At 44.4% G+C, this 15,708-nt stretch overlaps 1 protein-coding gene across 8 annotated transcripts in view; it reads left to right on the top strand.

The window, feature by feature from the left end:
* iah1 (isoamyl acetate hydrolyzing esterase 1 (putative)) overlaps nucleotides 1–15,708 on the top strand; it is a 60,176-nt gene that overhangs the window by 17,141 nt on the left and 27,327 nt on the right. For 3 of the 8 annotated variants that reach the window (XR_010016577.1, XR_010016576.1, XM_063037880.1), the window contains exons 2-4: nucleotides 5,517–5,569; nucleotides 6,779–6,927; nucleotides 13,529–13,690. Coding sequence is in view for 6 of the 8 variants with exons in the window: in XM_063037880.1 (XP_062893950.1) it covers nucleotides 5,517–5,569; nucleotides 6,779–6,927; nucleotides 13,529–13,690 (364 nt within the window). In the remaining 2 variants the exon portion in view is untranslated. Of the gene's footprint in view, nucleotides 1–1,232; nucleotides 2,233–2,261; nucleotides 2,808–5,516; nucleotides 5,570–5,598; nucleotides 5,746–6,778; nucleotides 6,928–13,528; nucleotides 13,691–15,708 lie in introns of those variants that run through there. The other 5 variants (XM_063037899.1, XM_063037916.1, XM_063037931.1 and 2 more) reach the window with 5 other exon arrangements.

The following is a 15,708-nucleotide window of genomic DNA, read 5'->3' as shown; positions in this document are numbered from 1 at the left end:
ATTTTTTGGCAGTTGTGTCAAAAATGTAGAAGCTTGCAAAAGGATACGTTGGATATAGATCAGTTGTAGCTATGATTTGAGAAATGGTAAATCCAGCAATTGTGAGGTGTTGCACTTTGGGAAACCAAATTTAAAGTACATATTTAGTGGCAGGAGGCTTGATGGTGTTGATATACAGAAAGCCCATTTCTCACTGAAAGTGGCCATACAAGACTATAGGGTGCTAAAGAATGTATTATATTGATTTAAAAGCAAACAACAGGAATTCTGCAGATGCTGGAAATTCAAGCAACACACATCAAAGTTGCTGGTGAACGCAGCAGGCCAGGCAGCATCTGTAGGAAGAGGTGCAGTCGACGTTTCAGGCCGAGACCCTTCGTCAGGACTAACTGAAGGAAGAGTGAGTAAGGGATTTGAAAGTTGGAGGGGGAGGGGGAGATCCAAAATGATAGGAGAAGACAGGAGGGGGAGGGACAGAGCCAAGAGCTGGACAGGTGATAGGCAAAAGGGGATACGAGAGGATCATGGGACAGGAGGTCCGGGAAGAAAGACAAGGAGGAGGGGGGGACCCAGAGGATGGGCAAGATGTATATTCAGAGGGACAGAGGGAGAAAAAGGAGAGTGAGAGAAAGAATGTGTGCATAAAAATAAGTAACAGATGGGGTACGAGGGGGAGGTGGGGCCTTAGTGGAAGTTAGAGAAGTCGATGTTCATGCCATCAGGTTGGAGGCTACCCAGACGGAATATAAGGTGTTGTTCCTCCAACCTGAGTGTGGCTTCATCTTTACAGTAGAGGAGGCCGTGGATAGACATGTCAGAACGGGAATGGGATGTGGAATTAAAATGTGTGGCCACTGGGAGATCCTGCTTTCTCTGGCGGACAGAGTGTAGATGTTCAGCAAAGCGGTCTCCCAGTCTGCGTCGGGTCTCGCCAATATATAAGAGGCCACATCGGGAGCACCGGACGCAGTATATCACCCCAGTCGACTCACAGGTGAAGTGTTGCCTCAGCTGGAAGGACTGTTTGGGGCCCTGAATGGTGGTAAGGGAGGAAGTGTAAGGGCATGTGTAGCACTTGTTCCGCTTACACGGATAAGTGCCAGGAGGGAGATCAGTGGGGAGGGATGGGGGGGACGAATGGACAAGGGAGTTGCGTAGGGAGCGATCCCTGCGGAATGCAGAGAGAGGTGGGGAGGGAAAGATGTGCTTAGTGGTGGGATCCCGTTGAAGGTGGCGGAAGTTACGGAGAATAATATGTTGGACCCGGAGGCTGGTGGGGTGGTAGGTGAGGACCAGGGGAACCCTATTCCTAGTGGGGTGGCAGGAGGATGGAGTGAGAGCAGATGTACGTGAAATGGGGGAGATGCGTTTAAGAGCAGAGTTGATAGTGGAGGCAGGGAAGCCCCTTTCTTTAAAAAAAGGAAGACATCTCCCTCGTCCTAGAATGAAAAGCCTCATCCTGAGAGCAGATGCGGCAGGAGACGGAGGTATTGCGAGAAGGGGATGGCGTTTTTGCAAGAGACAGGGTGAGAAGAGAAATAGTCCAGATAGCTGTGAGAGTCAGTAGGCTTATAGTAGACATCAGTGGATAAGCTGTCTCCAGAGACAGAGACAGAAAGATCTAGAAAGGGGAGGGAGGTGTCGGAAATGGACCAGGTAAACTTGAGGGCAGGGTGAAAGTTGGAGGCAAAGTTAATAAAGTCAACGAGTTCTGCATGCGTGCAGGAAGCAGCGCCAATGCAGTCGTCGATGTAGCGAAGGAAAAGTGGGGGACAGATACCAGAATAGGCACGGAACATAGATTGTTCCACAAACCCAACAAAAAGGCAGGCATAGCTAGGACCCATACGGGTGCCCATAGCTACACTTTAGTTTGGAGGAAGTGGGAGGAGCCAAAGGAGAAATTATTAAGAGTAAGGACTAATTCCGCTAGACGGAGCAGAGTGGTGGTAGAGGGGAACTGATTAGGTCTGGAATCCAAAAAGAAGCGTAGAGCTTTGAGACCTTCCTGATGGGGGATGGAAGTATATAAGGACTGGACATCCATGGTGAAAATAAAGCGGTGTGGGCCAGGGAACTTAAAATCATCAAAAAGTTTAAGAGCGTGAGAAGTGTCACGAACATAGGTCGGAAGGGATTGAACAAGGGGTGATAAAACCGTGTCGAGGTATGCATAAACGAGTTCGGTGGGGCAGGAGCAAGCTGAGACAATAGGTCGGCCAGAACAGGCAGGTTTGTGGATCTTGGGTAGGAGGTAGAAACGGGAAGTGCTGGGTGTGGGAACTATAAGGTTGGTAGCAGTGGATGGGAGATCCCCTGAGCGGATAAAGTCGGTGATGGTGTGGGAGACAATGGCCTGGTGCTCCTTAGTGGGGTCACGATCGAGGGGTAAATAAGAGGAGGTATCCGCGAGTTGTCGCTGTGCCTCGGCAAGGTAGAGGTCAGTACGCCAGACTACAACAGCACCCCCCTTATCAGCGGGTTTAATAATAATGTTAGGATTAGTGCGGAGGGAGTGGAGAGCAGAGCGTTCCGAAGGAGTGAGGTTGGAATGGGGACAAGGTGCGGTGAAGTCGAGACGGTTGATGTCCCGTCGGCAATTAGCGATAAAGAGATCCAGAGCAGGCAGAAGACCAGAGCGGGGTGTCCATGAAGAAGAGGAGGGTTGAAGACGGGAGAAGGGGTCATCGGTGGGGGTGGAAGAGTCCTTGCCGAAGAAGTAGGCTCGGAGACGGAGACGGCGGAAGAAAAGTTCCGCATCGTGGCGAACACGGAACTCGCTGAGGTGTGGGCGAAGGGGGACAAAGGTGAGGCCCTTACTGAGAACAGAGCGTTCTGCCTCCGACAGTTGAAGGTCGGAGGGGATGGTAACGACCCGGCACGGATGAGAGCTGGGATCAGAGAGGGGAGGGGGGAGGGGGGAGGCTGGGTGTATCCCATTCCCATTCTGACATGTCTATCCACGGCCTCCTCTACTGTAAAGATGAAGCCACACTCAGGTTGGAGGAACAACACCTTATGTTCCGTCTAGGTAGCCTCCAACCTGATGGCATGAATATCGACTTCTCTAACTTCCGCTAAGGCCCCACCTCCCCCTCGTACCCCATCTGTTATTTATTTTTATGCACACATTCTTTCTCTCACTCTCCTTTTTCTCCCTCTGTCCCTCTGAATATACCTCTTACCCATCCACTGGGTTCCCCCCCCCCTTGTCTTTCTTCCCGGACCTCCTGTCCCATGATCCTCTCGTATCCCTTTTGCCTATCACCTGTCCAGCTCTTGGCTCCATTCCTCTCCCTCCTGTCTTCTCCTATCATTTTGGATCTCCCCCTCCCCCTCCAACTTTCAAATCCCTTACTCACTCTTCCTTCAGTTAGTCCTGACGAAGGGTCTCGGCCTGAAACGTCGACTGCACCTCTTCCTATAGATGCTGCCTGGCCTGCTGCGTTCACCAGCAACTTTGATGTGTGTTGATTATATTGATTTATATGGTCACATGTACATTGGAAAAACTCACCTTTTTTAGAATAGCCGTTGAGTTTAAGGGTCAGGAAATTGTGTGGCAGCTTTATTCACTTCTGGTTCGGCTGCATCTGGAGCATTGCATTTAATTCTGGTCACCCCATTATAAGAAGGATGTGGAAGCTTCAGAGAGGGCACTGAAGAGGTTTACCAGGAAGCTACGTGTATTACCGTGTCAGAAGAGAGGCTCCACAAACTTGCGTTGTTTTCTCTGGAGAAGCAGAGGCTCAGGGGAAGCCTGATATAAGTTTATAACATTGTGAGAGATATAGTTAGAGCAGACAGCTTTATCAGATGTCTAACAGCAGAGGGTGTCCTCTTAAGGTGAGAGGGAGTAAGTTCAAAGGAGACGTGAGGGAAGTTGTTTATTTACACAGAAGGGTGGTATAAAAAGAAAACAAAACAATGTACAGAAGCCTCAGGATCCTCACCACCAGGTTCAGGAATGGTTATTACCCCTCAACTAAAGAAGATAACTTCACTTCCGTCACTGAAATGTTACTGCAATGAGTGGACTCATTTTCCAGGGCTTTTCATTTCATGTTGTCAATATTTATTGCTTATTTATTTAATTATTATTTCTTTCTTTTTGTACTTGCACAGTTTGTTGCCTTTTGCACACTGGTTCAATGCCCAAGTTGGTGCGGTCTTTCATTGATTCTATTACGGTTATTATTTTATTATGGATTTATGGTCACAAGGAGAAAAAAAATCTCAAGGTTGTATATGGTGACATATATGTACTTTGATAATAACTTCATGTTGAACTTTGGTTGCTTGGAATGTACTGTCTGGTTGATGGTGGAGGCAGATGTTATGGAGGTGTTTAAGAAGTTCCTAGATGGGCACATATGAATATGCAGAGATTGAGGGATGTAGACCAGGTGCAGACAGAAAGGATCAATTGAAGTAGTTCAGCACAATATTGTGGGCCACAGAGCCTTTTGCTTTTATTGTGTTTTGTTGTATGTTCTTATCTGAGGAAGAATGCCCATATCTTGGAAGAACTGTAGCAGAGTTTCACCAGACTGATCCCTGAAATGGCTGACACACACAAAGATTTGGGTAACTGGGCTTCACTAGAAAACTGAGAAGGCACCTCATGAAAATGTTAAAAATAGTTACAGGATTGGACAGGCTAGATGGAGGAAGAGTATTCACAAGGGTTGCCAGTAGGAGCTAGGAATCACAGTCTAATGATATGTAGTCGTAATATAGAACTGGAATGAGAAGAAATTTCTTCACTCAGTGGATGGTGAACTGGTGGAAAGCAGTTGAAGCCAAATCATTAAATATGAATATGGATATAGTTCTAATTGCCAGAGAAATCAAGGGAATGGGGAAAACATAGAAAAGGGTAGCAAATGTGGATAATTATCCTTGATTAATATTGAATGGCAAATGGTCAAAAGGGGAAAATGGCTTTCTGTTCCTCTTCTCTGTATCTATGTTTCAGTGACTGCTTTAGTGTTTTCCCATTTTGTTTTCAGTTAGAATAACATTTGATTCTTACCACTATAAATGAAATTCCAATAATACAACACTCTCAGAACTTTTTTCTAGACTATCAACAATTAATTCTATTAAAACACCAAATGAGTTAAAATTTATTTTTTTAAAAAGATGTCACGATGATATAATGAATTTTGCAGTCTAAGGGGAGTATGGAAGATGCAACTCTGGTAAGTGGAAGGAAAGCAGGTTGGGAGAAGGAAGCCTATTGAGCCACGTACCAAAACATTGAGATTTCTGAACCAAAGTACAGCAGATTATCAGAATTTTACTGTGCCATAAGTTGGAACCTTGGCCTATCCTTATTTCAGCAGAAAAACAAAGCTCCCCATAAAATGGGGTTGCCATTTCACAAATTAGTTTAGGGAAGGGACAAAGATTAGTCATGCAAGTTGAGATGAAGGCAAAAATATGATGCAGAAAATTGGAGAAAAAGTTGAACTATCTTTTGATTAATTAATGACTAATCTCTTTACCCCTAGGGATCCTTTGAGAATGGAGGGTGGGGTGCTGCAATTGCAAACAGACTTGTTAGGTAAGTTAAGATATCAACACTTATTACAGTAAACAACAGGAATTCTGCAGATGCTGGAAATTCAAGCAACACACATCAAAGTTGCTGGTGAACGTAGCAGGCCAGGCAGCATCTGTAGGAAGAGGTGCAGTCGACGTTTCAGGCCGAGACCCTTCGTCAGGACTAACTGAAGGAAAGTGAGTAAGGGATTTGAAAGTTGGAGGGGGAGGGGGAGATCCAAAATGATAGGAGAAGACAGGAGGGGGAGGGATAGAGCCAAGAGCTGGACAGGTGATAGGCAAAAGGGGATACGAGAGGATCATGGGACAGGAGGTCCGGGAAGAAAGACAAGGAGGAGGGGGGGACCCAGAGGATGGGCAAGATGTATATTCAGAGGGACAGAGGGAGAAAAAGGAGAGTGAGAGAAAGAATGTGTGCATAAAAATAAGTAACAGATGGGGTACGAGGGGGAGGTGGGGCCTTAGTGGAAGTTAGAGAAGTCGATGTTCATGCCATCAGGTTGGAGGCTACCCAGACGGAATATAAGGTGTTGTTCCTCCAACCTGAGTGTGGCTTCATCTTTACAGTAGAGGAGGCCGTGGATAGACATGTCAGAACGGGAATGGGATGTGGAATTAAAATGTGTGGCCACTGGGAGATCCTGCTTTCTCTGGCGGACAGAGTGTAGATGTTCAGCAAAGCGGTCTCCCAGTCTGCGTCGGGTCTCGCCAATATATAAGAGGCCACATCGGGAGCACCGGACGCAGTATATCACCCCAGTCGACTCACAGGTGAAGTGTTGCCTCAGCTGGAAGGACTGTTTGGGGCCCTGAATGGTGGTAAGGGAGGAAGTGTAAGGGCATGTGTAGCACTTGTTCCGCTTACACGGATAAGTGCCAGGAGGGAGATCAGTGGGGAGGGATGGGGGGGACGAATGGACAAGGGAGTTGCGTAGGGAGCGATCCCTGCGGAATGCAGAGAGGTGGGGAGGGAAAGATGTGCTTAGTGGTGGGATCCTGTTGGACTTATTACAGTATTCACTTTTGGGGTTGCCAGATTCATTGTCATGGCAGTTTAACACTGAAACCTAGCAGAACCTGCCAGCAAATTGTATTATTTCTAAGCATGTATAGCCTGGAAGACCATACTCTGAATGAAAACACGTCATGATTTTATGACAACACAAATTATTTTTAATTTATCACAAAGTTGTGATCACTTTTCTTGTAGGAAATGTGATGTGTTGAATCGAGGTTTATCGGGATATAACACCAGATGGGCTCTGACTGTTATGCCAAAGATTATTACTCAACCTCCTGAGCAAAGCACCATCGCAGCTGTTGTAATCTTTTTTGGAGCTAATGACTCTGCTTTGAAAGGTAGGCACTGTGTGGAATACCTCAGCTTTGACAAGCTTTTATCAAGTCTCTCTCTTTTGAAACCACCCCAAGGACAGATCTGAACTGAAACACACCTGGGGCAAGGCTCTAAGCCCAGTTTTCTGGCTGCACTGCCAACTGTTCTCAGAGGGGTATGAGCATGCTCACTGATGAGCTGACCACAAAGACTGTGGCACAGGGAGGAGAACATTATAGTGTCAGTCCAGAAGGTGATGCAGTGACTCCTGCAGCACACGGTGTGGGTACAACTGACATCAGAGCTGAGCTGGGGTTCCAGTAAAAGGAAGTGTGGATATAGGGAGGAAAAAAATCAGCCAAAGATGCTGAAATTCAACTGTAAAAACTCATGGCTAAACTTCTCTACTACCAAGCATGAATCGGCTTTGGGATCTTCCGAAGTAAGCTAGTCATTGGAAACAACTAAAAAGGTGAGGGATGTTGGTCATAAAAGTGTATCTATATTATAAATCCTCAACCTGTATTCTTAAACTAATTAATCAGTTTGCTATTTTAAATATAATAATGAGGAGCTTGTCAATGTTCACCTTTTAAAAAATAATTTTTGGCCAAATAATTCTGAACAGCTTCCTTATACCCTTTCTGACCAGATACAAAGGAATATTTTTATTAAGCAGATTGCCAATGGTGGCTGAGTGGAAGGAGAAAAACACGAGATTTTAGGACAAACCTAATCCAGATTCTTAATATCGATGCAGAAGCATAAGACATAGGAGCAGAATTAGGCCTTTTGGCCCATCGAGTCTGCTCTGCCATTTCATCATGACTGATCCATTTTCTCTCTCAACACCACTCTCCTACCTTTTCATCATAAAAGCAACTTGTAAATGAAGATAATATAAATATTGGGAAAACGGACTCGAAGATAAACTAAGTCTCAAGACACAAAGCTCTACTATCAGATTTCTGAACAGTCCACAAACCCATAAACACACCTTCGTTTTTGCATTATTTATTTATTTTGTAATTTGTAGTAATCTTATGTTTGTTCTGTACTGCTGTTGCAGAACAACAAATTTTTCATACTAGGCAGGGATAATAAACCTGATTCAGAAATAAATCCAATGAAATGCCAAATATAAATGTTTAAATTTGTGTAAGATCTTAATTGAGAGGAGATGTAGAAAGAGTTTTCACTTGTGGGGAACTGTACCTTGAAGGTCAGTGCTGCAAGATAGCAATCTAGTAGAAGAAACTTGCTTCATGGGGATGTGGAACTTGCTAGTACAGAGAGTTACTTACAGGCATCTTCACCATTTGCTTAAAAGGAGGGTGAACAAACATTGAGGAAAACATTAATCATAAGAAAGATGGGATTGGATTCTAGTGCATCATAAATACAGACATAGTCTAGTTGGAATGAATGGTCTGCTTCTGCATCATATATTTTATGTACGTACTCAGATTTCATGATACTTATTGAAAGGTTGTTTACAATGTGAAATAGTCCAGCACCAGAAACAACTAACATTTTAGGACTATTTGTCTGTTCACATGAAATTTCATTAAAGTGTAAAGGAGTTTATTTCTTTAATTCCTTTTAATGAAGTATGAGAGTCTGCAAATGTTGGAATCTGGAGCAACTCAGCAGGTCGAGCAGTATCTGTGGTAAATCACAAGACAAAGGAGCAGAAGTAGGCCATTCAGCCCATCGAGTCTGCTCCGCAGCTCCCCCATGAGCTAAACTATTCACCCATCTAGTTCCAATTTCTGGCTTTTTCCCCATATCCCTTGATACCCTGACTAATTAGATACCTGTCAATCTCCTCCTTAAACACCCTCAATGATCGGGCCTCCACAGCTGTATGTGGCAACGAAATCTACAAATCCACGACCCTCTGGCTAAAAAAATTTCTCCTCATCTCTGTTTTAACTGGGTACCCTATAATTCTAAGGCTATAGCCTCTTGTCCTGGACTCACCCACCAAGGGAAACAACCTTTCCACAGTTACTCTGTCCAACCCTTTCAACATTCGAAAAGTTTCTATGAGATCCCCTTTCATTCTTCTGTACGCTAATGAATACAGTCCAAGAGCCGACAAACGCTCCTCATATGTTAGCCCCTGCATTCCAGGAATCATCCTTGTAAATCTACTCTGAACTCTCTCCAACATCAGTACATCCTTTCTAAGATAGGGGGCCCAAAACTGTACACAGTATTCCAAATGAGGTCTCACTAATGCCCCAAAGAGCCTCATCAACACCTCCTTACTCTTATACACTATTCCTCTTGAAATGAATGCCAACATAGTATTCGCTTTCCTTACCGCTGATCCAACTTGGTGGTTAACCTTTAGGGTATCCTGCACGAGGACCCCCGAGTCCCTTTGCACTTCCGATTTTTGAATTTTCTCCCCATCTAAATAATAATCTGCCCGATTATTTCTTCTTCCAAAATGTACAACCGTACATTTGTCAACGTTGTATCTCATCTGCCATTTCTTTGCCCACTCTCCCAAACTGACTAAGTCTCTGGGCAACCTTTCCGTTTCTTCAACATTTCCTGCTCCTCCACCTATCTTGGTGTCATCCACAAGCTTAGCCACAAAACCATTTAATTCATAATCCAAATCATCGATATACATCGTAAAAAGAAGCGGCCCCAACACCGATCCCTGCGGAACACCACTAGTAACCGGCAACCAACCAGAATAAGATCCCTTTATTCCCACCCTTTGCTTTCTGCCCATCAGCTAATGCTCCACCCATTTCAATATCTTTCCTATAATTCCATGCGCTCGCATCTTATTAAGCAGCCTCATATGCAGCACCTTATCGAAGGCCTTTTGAAAATCCAAATACACAACATCCACAGCCTCTCCCTTGTCAATCTTATTCGAGATTACCTCAAAAAATTCCAATAGGTTGGTGAGGTAGGATCTTCCCTTCATGAAACCATGCTGGCTTCGGCCTATCTTGTCATGCACCTCAATATATTTCATAACTTCATCCTTGAGGATTGACTCCGATATCTTTCCAACTACTGATGTCAGACTAATAGGTCTGTAATTTTCTTTTTTCTGCCTCCTTCCTTTCTTAAATAGCGGAACTACATTTGCGACCTTCCAGTCCTCCGGAACCATGCCAGAATCTATTGATTCCTGGAAGATCATTTCCAATGCTTCCACAATCTCCAAAGCCACCTCCTTCAGAACCCTTGGGTGTACCTCATCCGGACCGGGAGACTTATCTATTCTTAGTCCACTTAGCTTCCCAAGCACTTTCTCTCTAGTAATCTTGACTGAACCTAATTCTATTTCCTGATACGTCTGGCTATCAGGTATATTGCTCATAGTCTTCCACTGTGAAGACTGATGCAAAATACCCATTCAGTTCCTCCGCCATCTCTTTGTTATCCATTATAATTTCTCCAGCATCATTTTCAATCAGTCCCGTATCTAGCCTTGTCACTCTTTTACTCTTCATATATTTTAAAAAACTCTTTAGTATCCTTTTTTATGTTAATCGCCAACATCCTTTCATAATTCATCTTTTCTTTCCTAATAGCTTTCTTAGTTACCTTCTGTAAGTTTTAAAAAGTCTTCCAGTCCTCATTTTTCCCACTAATTTTTGCTTCCTTGTACGCCGTTTCTTTTGCTTTTATTTTTGCCTTAACCTCTCTCGTTAGCCACATTTGTGCCATTTTTCCATTCATGATTTTCTTTTTTCTTGGAATATATTTTTCCTGCATTTTCTTGTAGGAATTTCATCCAATTCTTCTCTGCCATCCCTCCATTTAGCTTACTTTTCCAATCGACTTGGGCCAGTTCCTCTCTCATACCACTGTAATTTCCCCTGTTCCACTGAAATATCGATACACCTGATACCAGCTTCTCCTTTTCAAATTTGAAACTGAACTCAATCATATTATGATCACTACTTCCAAGGGGTTCCTTTACCTCCAGCTCCCTAATCACCTCAGGTTCGTTACACAGCACCCAATCCAAAACAGCCGGTCCCCTGGTGGGCTTCTGGACAAGCTGCTCCAAAAAGCCATCCTGTAGGCATTCTACAAACTCCCTCTCCTGAGATCCAGTACCTTCCTGACTTTCCCAATCCGCTTTCATATTAAAATCCCCCATAATTATCTTGACATTTTCCTTCTGACATGCTTTTTCTATTTCCAGCTGCAACTTGTAGTCCACATCCCGGCTGCTGTTTGGAGGCCTGTATATAACTGCTATTAGTGTCTTTTTACCCTTGCCATTTCTTAATTCTACCCATAAGGATTCTACCTCTTCTGATCCTATGTCCCTTCTTTCTATTGATTTGATATCGTTACTTACCATCAAGGCCACGCCACCCCCTTTACCTACCTTCCTATCTTTCCTATATACTTTGTATCTTTGGATATTCAGCTCCCAATCACATCCATCATTTAGCCAAGACTCGGTGATGGCCACAATGTCATATCTTTTAACCTGCAGCTGTGCAGCAAGGTCATCCACTTTATTTCTAATGCTGCGTGCATTTAAGTACAGTACATTTAGATCAGTATCTGTTGCTGATTTTGCTATATTTCTATTTTGCAGCAAATTATCCTGTACATTCACCGGCCTGTCCTTCTTGCCATCTTTGCTGCACAGTATTTTTGACTTATTTCTATTTTCCTCTTCCCTGACCCTAACACCTTGGTTTGCTTCCCTTTGCCAACTTAATTGAAACCCCCCCTAACAGCTATATTAAACAATCCCGCCAGGATATTAGTACCTTTTGAGTTCAGGTGTAATCCATCTTTTTTGTACAAGTCATACCTTCCCCAAAATAGATCCCAATGATTCAAGAATTTGAAGCCCTGCCCCCTGCACCAGTTACTTAGCCACACATTCATCTGCTTAATTCTGCTATTCTTAGCATCATTAGCGTGCGGGTCAGGCAGCAATCCTGATATTATTACTCTAGAGGTCTGGCTTTTCAATTTTCTTCCTCGCTCCCAGTAATCTTTCTTCAGGACCTCCTCTCTTTTTCTATCTATGTCATTGGTACCAACATGTACCAAGACTTCCGGCTGCTCGCCCTCTCTCCTCAGAATACTCTGGACTTGATCTGAGACATCCCATACCTTGGCACCAGGGAGGCAACAGACCATTCGGGTATCCTTGTCCGGCTCGCAGAATCTCTTGTCTGTCCCCCTTACGATGGAATCCCCTATAACTACCGCATTTCTTCTTGCTCTCTTGATTTCAGCACTGGGCAGAATGCCAGAGTCTCGTTCACTGTGGTCCTCCTCTGTCAGGTCTGCCTCTTCAATAGTATCCAAAACGATATATCGATTTCTGAGGGGGACTGTCACAGGGGTGCTATCCACTACCTCTCTATAGGTAGTATCTATCACCTCCTCACTTTCCCTAATTAGCCGAAGGTCATCAATTTCCATCTCCAGCTCCTTAACTCATCTCAGTGCACCTGGTGCAGATGTAATCCTTGGGGAGGCTGGGAGTCTCCCAGGGTCCCCACATCTGGCACTCCAAGCACAACACTAATCCTAGATGCATACCTCTAATGCTACTGTTTGTACTAATACCAAAAAACTGTAACTTACTCCGTTACTATGAGACTCAACGGTCGCAGGAAGCCTCTTCCCGTCTCCGCCGAAGCTCGTTGAGCCAAAGCCCTTTCACTCTGCACCCTCTCACTCCGCAGCCCGCTCCGACGCTGCCTGCTAGATATGGCGGTTTTCTTTTTAAACTGTTCGCGCTCAACTGGCTGATGTCACGCGCCTGCGCAGTCTGGCCTCTCTCCTACTTCGAGAAATAAAATCTCTTCTCGCTGGAAATCCTTAGCCTCTTACCGCTGTCTTCTTGATCTGAAGAGAAAGTTATCATTGACATTGTGGATCAAAATCCTGTATGAACATTGAATTTTTATGTATTGGGTAACAGTCCCTCAAATGAGTTCTTCCCCCTCCCCTCCCTTTGTGATCCTCTTCCAGTCCTCCCATTTTTGTGCCCTTATCAAACACCATACCATCATTCATCTTGGTCTTCCTCCTCCTCCTAGTTCCACTCACCCACTCACAGGCTCCCCTGCTCCCAACCCAAACTTGTTCTGGTTCAAATGATTCTGCAATTCACCTCCTTTACCTATCAGATTCCAGCATGGGTGTTCTTGCTTACTTCCCCCCGGCAGTTGTCTACAACCTTCACCCTCCTCTCCTCTCGTCTCACTCCACCTGCCTGTCATACTCTTTCTCCCTCTTTGCCTGCCTCCATCTATCATTCCCATTATCTTCTCCCAAATCCATCCCCCCCACCTAATGTAAGCTGCCCAACATCTTTCACCCTCTTCAGTCGACCAAAATCACCTCTGCCTGTTCTTTGTATGCTGCCCATCTTGTCTCTCCATTCAAAGCCCTGCTAACTGAGTTTCAACCAAAAACATCTGCAATTCTTTATCACCACCTCCCCCTCTCTTCCCTGGGCTACTGCTTCGAAAACTGAGTTTTTCCAGATTGTTTGCTACAAATGTTTGGAGGCAGACAGTGGAGTGTTTTGTTAAATAGTTTGTGTTGTTTCTTCACGATCACACCAATTTATTACTTATTCTTTTGATTTGTGACCAGATGTCAACCCGGTGCAGCACATTCCTCTGACTGAATATGCCGAAAACCTGAGACACTTAATCCAGTACCTGAAATCTATAGGTATTTGTGAAGAAAAGGTGATCCTGGTAGCCCCACCTCCACTGGATGAGTCAGCCTGGGAAAAGGCATGCATTGCCAAGGGTAACACTGACACATTCGTACACAGAATCTAAGTAAAACAAATCAAGTTAATAAGTTGTGAGTCAGTTACAGCCTAATGATTTGATTTGAATCTTTTTGTTACTGAACAGTGAGGTAGGCAGATGTGGATTTAATCTCCTGCAGCAGACTCCCACCATGCAATTATTACTTTGGGTTCTATTTAGGATATTATGTAAGATTTTTCCTCCGTCTAGTAAGGAATACAGTAGCACAGTGTTTAGGTTATTGGACTGACAGCAAAAGTTGTGGGCAGCTGATCCCGAGACGAGGGAATCTCACCAGAGCACCTGGGAAATTAAATAGAATTAAGTCTCTTGGCCCATTGAGTCTGCTCCACCATTCCATCGTGGCTGATTTATTATCCCTCTCGACCCTATTCTCCTGCCTTCTTCCCAAAACGTTTGACTCCCTAACTAACCAAGAACCTATCAACCTCTGCTTTAAATATGCTAAATGACTTGTAAACACAAAATACTCTGCAGATGCTGGGGTCAAAGCAACACTCACAACACGCTGGAGTAACTCAGCAGGTCAGGCAGCATCCGTGGAAACGATCAGTCAACATTTCGGGCCGGAACCCTTCGTCAGGATTGAAGAGGGAAGGGGCAGAGGCCCTATAAAGAAGGTGGGGGGAGGGTGGGAAGGAGAAAGCTGGTAGGTTCCAGGTGAAAAACCAGTAAGGGGTAAGATAAAGGGGTGGGGGAGGGGAAGCAGGGAGGTGATAGGCAGGAAAGGTGAAGAAGGAAATGACTTGGTCACCACAGCCATCTGTGGCCATGAATTTCAGATTCACCATCCTCTAGCTAAAGAAATTCTTTCTCATCTCTGTTGTAACTGGACAGCCCTCTATTATGAGGCTATGCTATCCTCTCCACATCCTACTCAACAAAGGCTTTTCAATATTTGATGAAACAATGAAATCCTGCCCCCCCCGCCCCCCACCCCCCCAGCTTCCAAGGTCCAGTGAGTACAGGCACAGAGCCATCAAACACTCCACATATGTTAATCCTTTCATTCCCAGAATCATTCTCGTGAACCTCCACTGGACCCTCTCCAATTTCAGTACATCTTTTCTTAGATAAGGGGCCCAAAGCTGCTTACAATACTCCAAGTGCAGTCTGACCATTGCCTTACAAAGCCTCAGCATTACATCCTTGCTCTTATATTCTAGTCCTCTTGAAATAAATGCTAACATTGCATTTGCCTTCCTTACCACTGACTCAACCTGCAAGTTAACTTTTAGGGAATCTTGCACAAGGATTCCCAAATCCCTTTGCACCTCTGACTTTTGAATAGAAAATAGTCTATTCCTTTATTCCTTCTATCAAAGTGCATGACCCATACAGTTCCCTACACTATATTCCATCTGCCACCTCTTTGCCCATTCTCCCAATCTGTCCAGGTCCCTTCTGCAGACTCTGCTTTCTGCCATCTGGCCGCCTTGTGACATTGATCTGTTGTCTGAATTCAGAGATTATTCTTTTCTGCATATACCCTTCTCGCCCACTCTCAATCTCACCACCCATTCCAATATCAATTCCTTCCAGGTTGACATTGAGAAGGTCTTTTTCAATATCACTTCTGAAATTACCTGATAGTTGCTTCCCTTATTTACTTCCATCCCAGTCCCCAAATCTTATCTTAGATATATCAATTAACTGTCACCCCTATTTTAGCTGTCTAAGAACTTTGTCCTTTATCATTTGGATTAGAGACACAGCACGGAAACCGGCCATTCAGCCCAACTGCTCCATACCAACCAGCCAACTAGATGATGGACGTAGTATGAATGTAAGGAAGGACAAGCCAATGATCGGATACAAATGCAGACAGTGCAAAGAGTTAAATTATACCACAGAGCCAAAATTCAAAAGGGCAAAGAATGCAGGATTGAAGGTGTTATATTTAAATGTACGTAGTGTTTGGAAGAAGGTAGATGAACTCGTGGCTCAATTAGAGGTTAGTTGGTATGACTTTGTGTGCATCAATGAATCATG

This window comes from Mobula hypostoma, chromosome 2, assembly GCF_963921235.1.
Source record: "Mobula hypostoma chromosome 2, sMobHyp1.1, whole genome shotgun sequence".
NCBI classification, from domain to species: Eukaryota; Metazoa; Chordata; class Chondrichthyes; order Myliobatiformes; family Myliobatidae; genus Mobula; species Mobula hypostoma.
The sequence above is the reverse complement of the archived record's forward strand: the minus strand, read 5'-3'. Positions and strand labels throughout refer to the sequence as shown.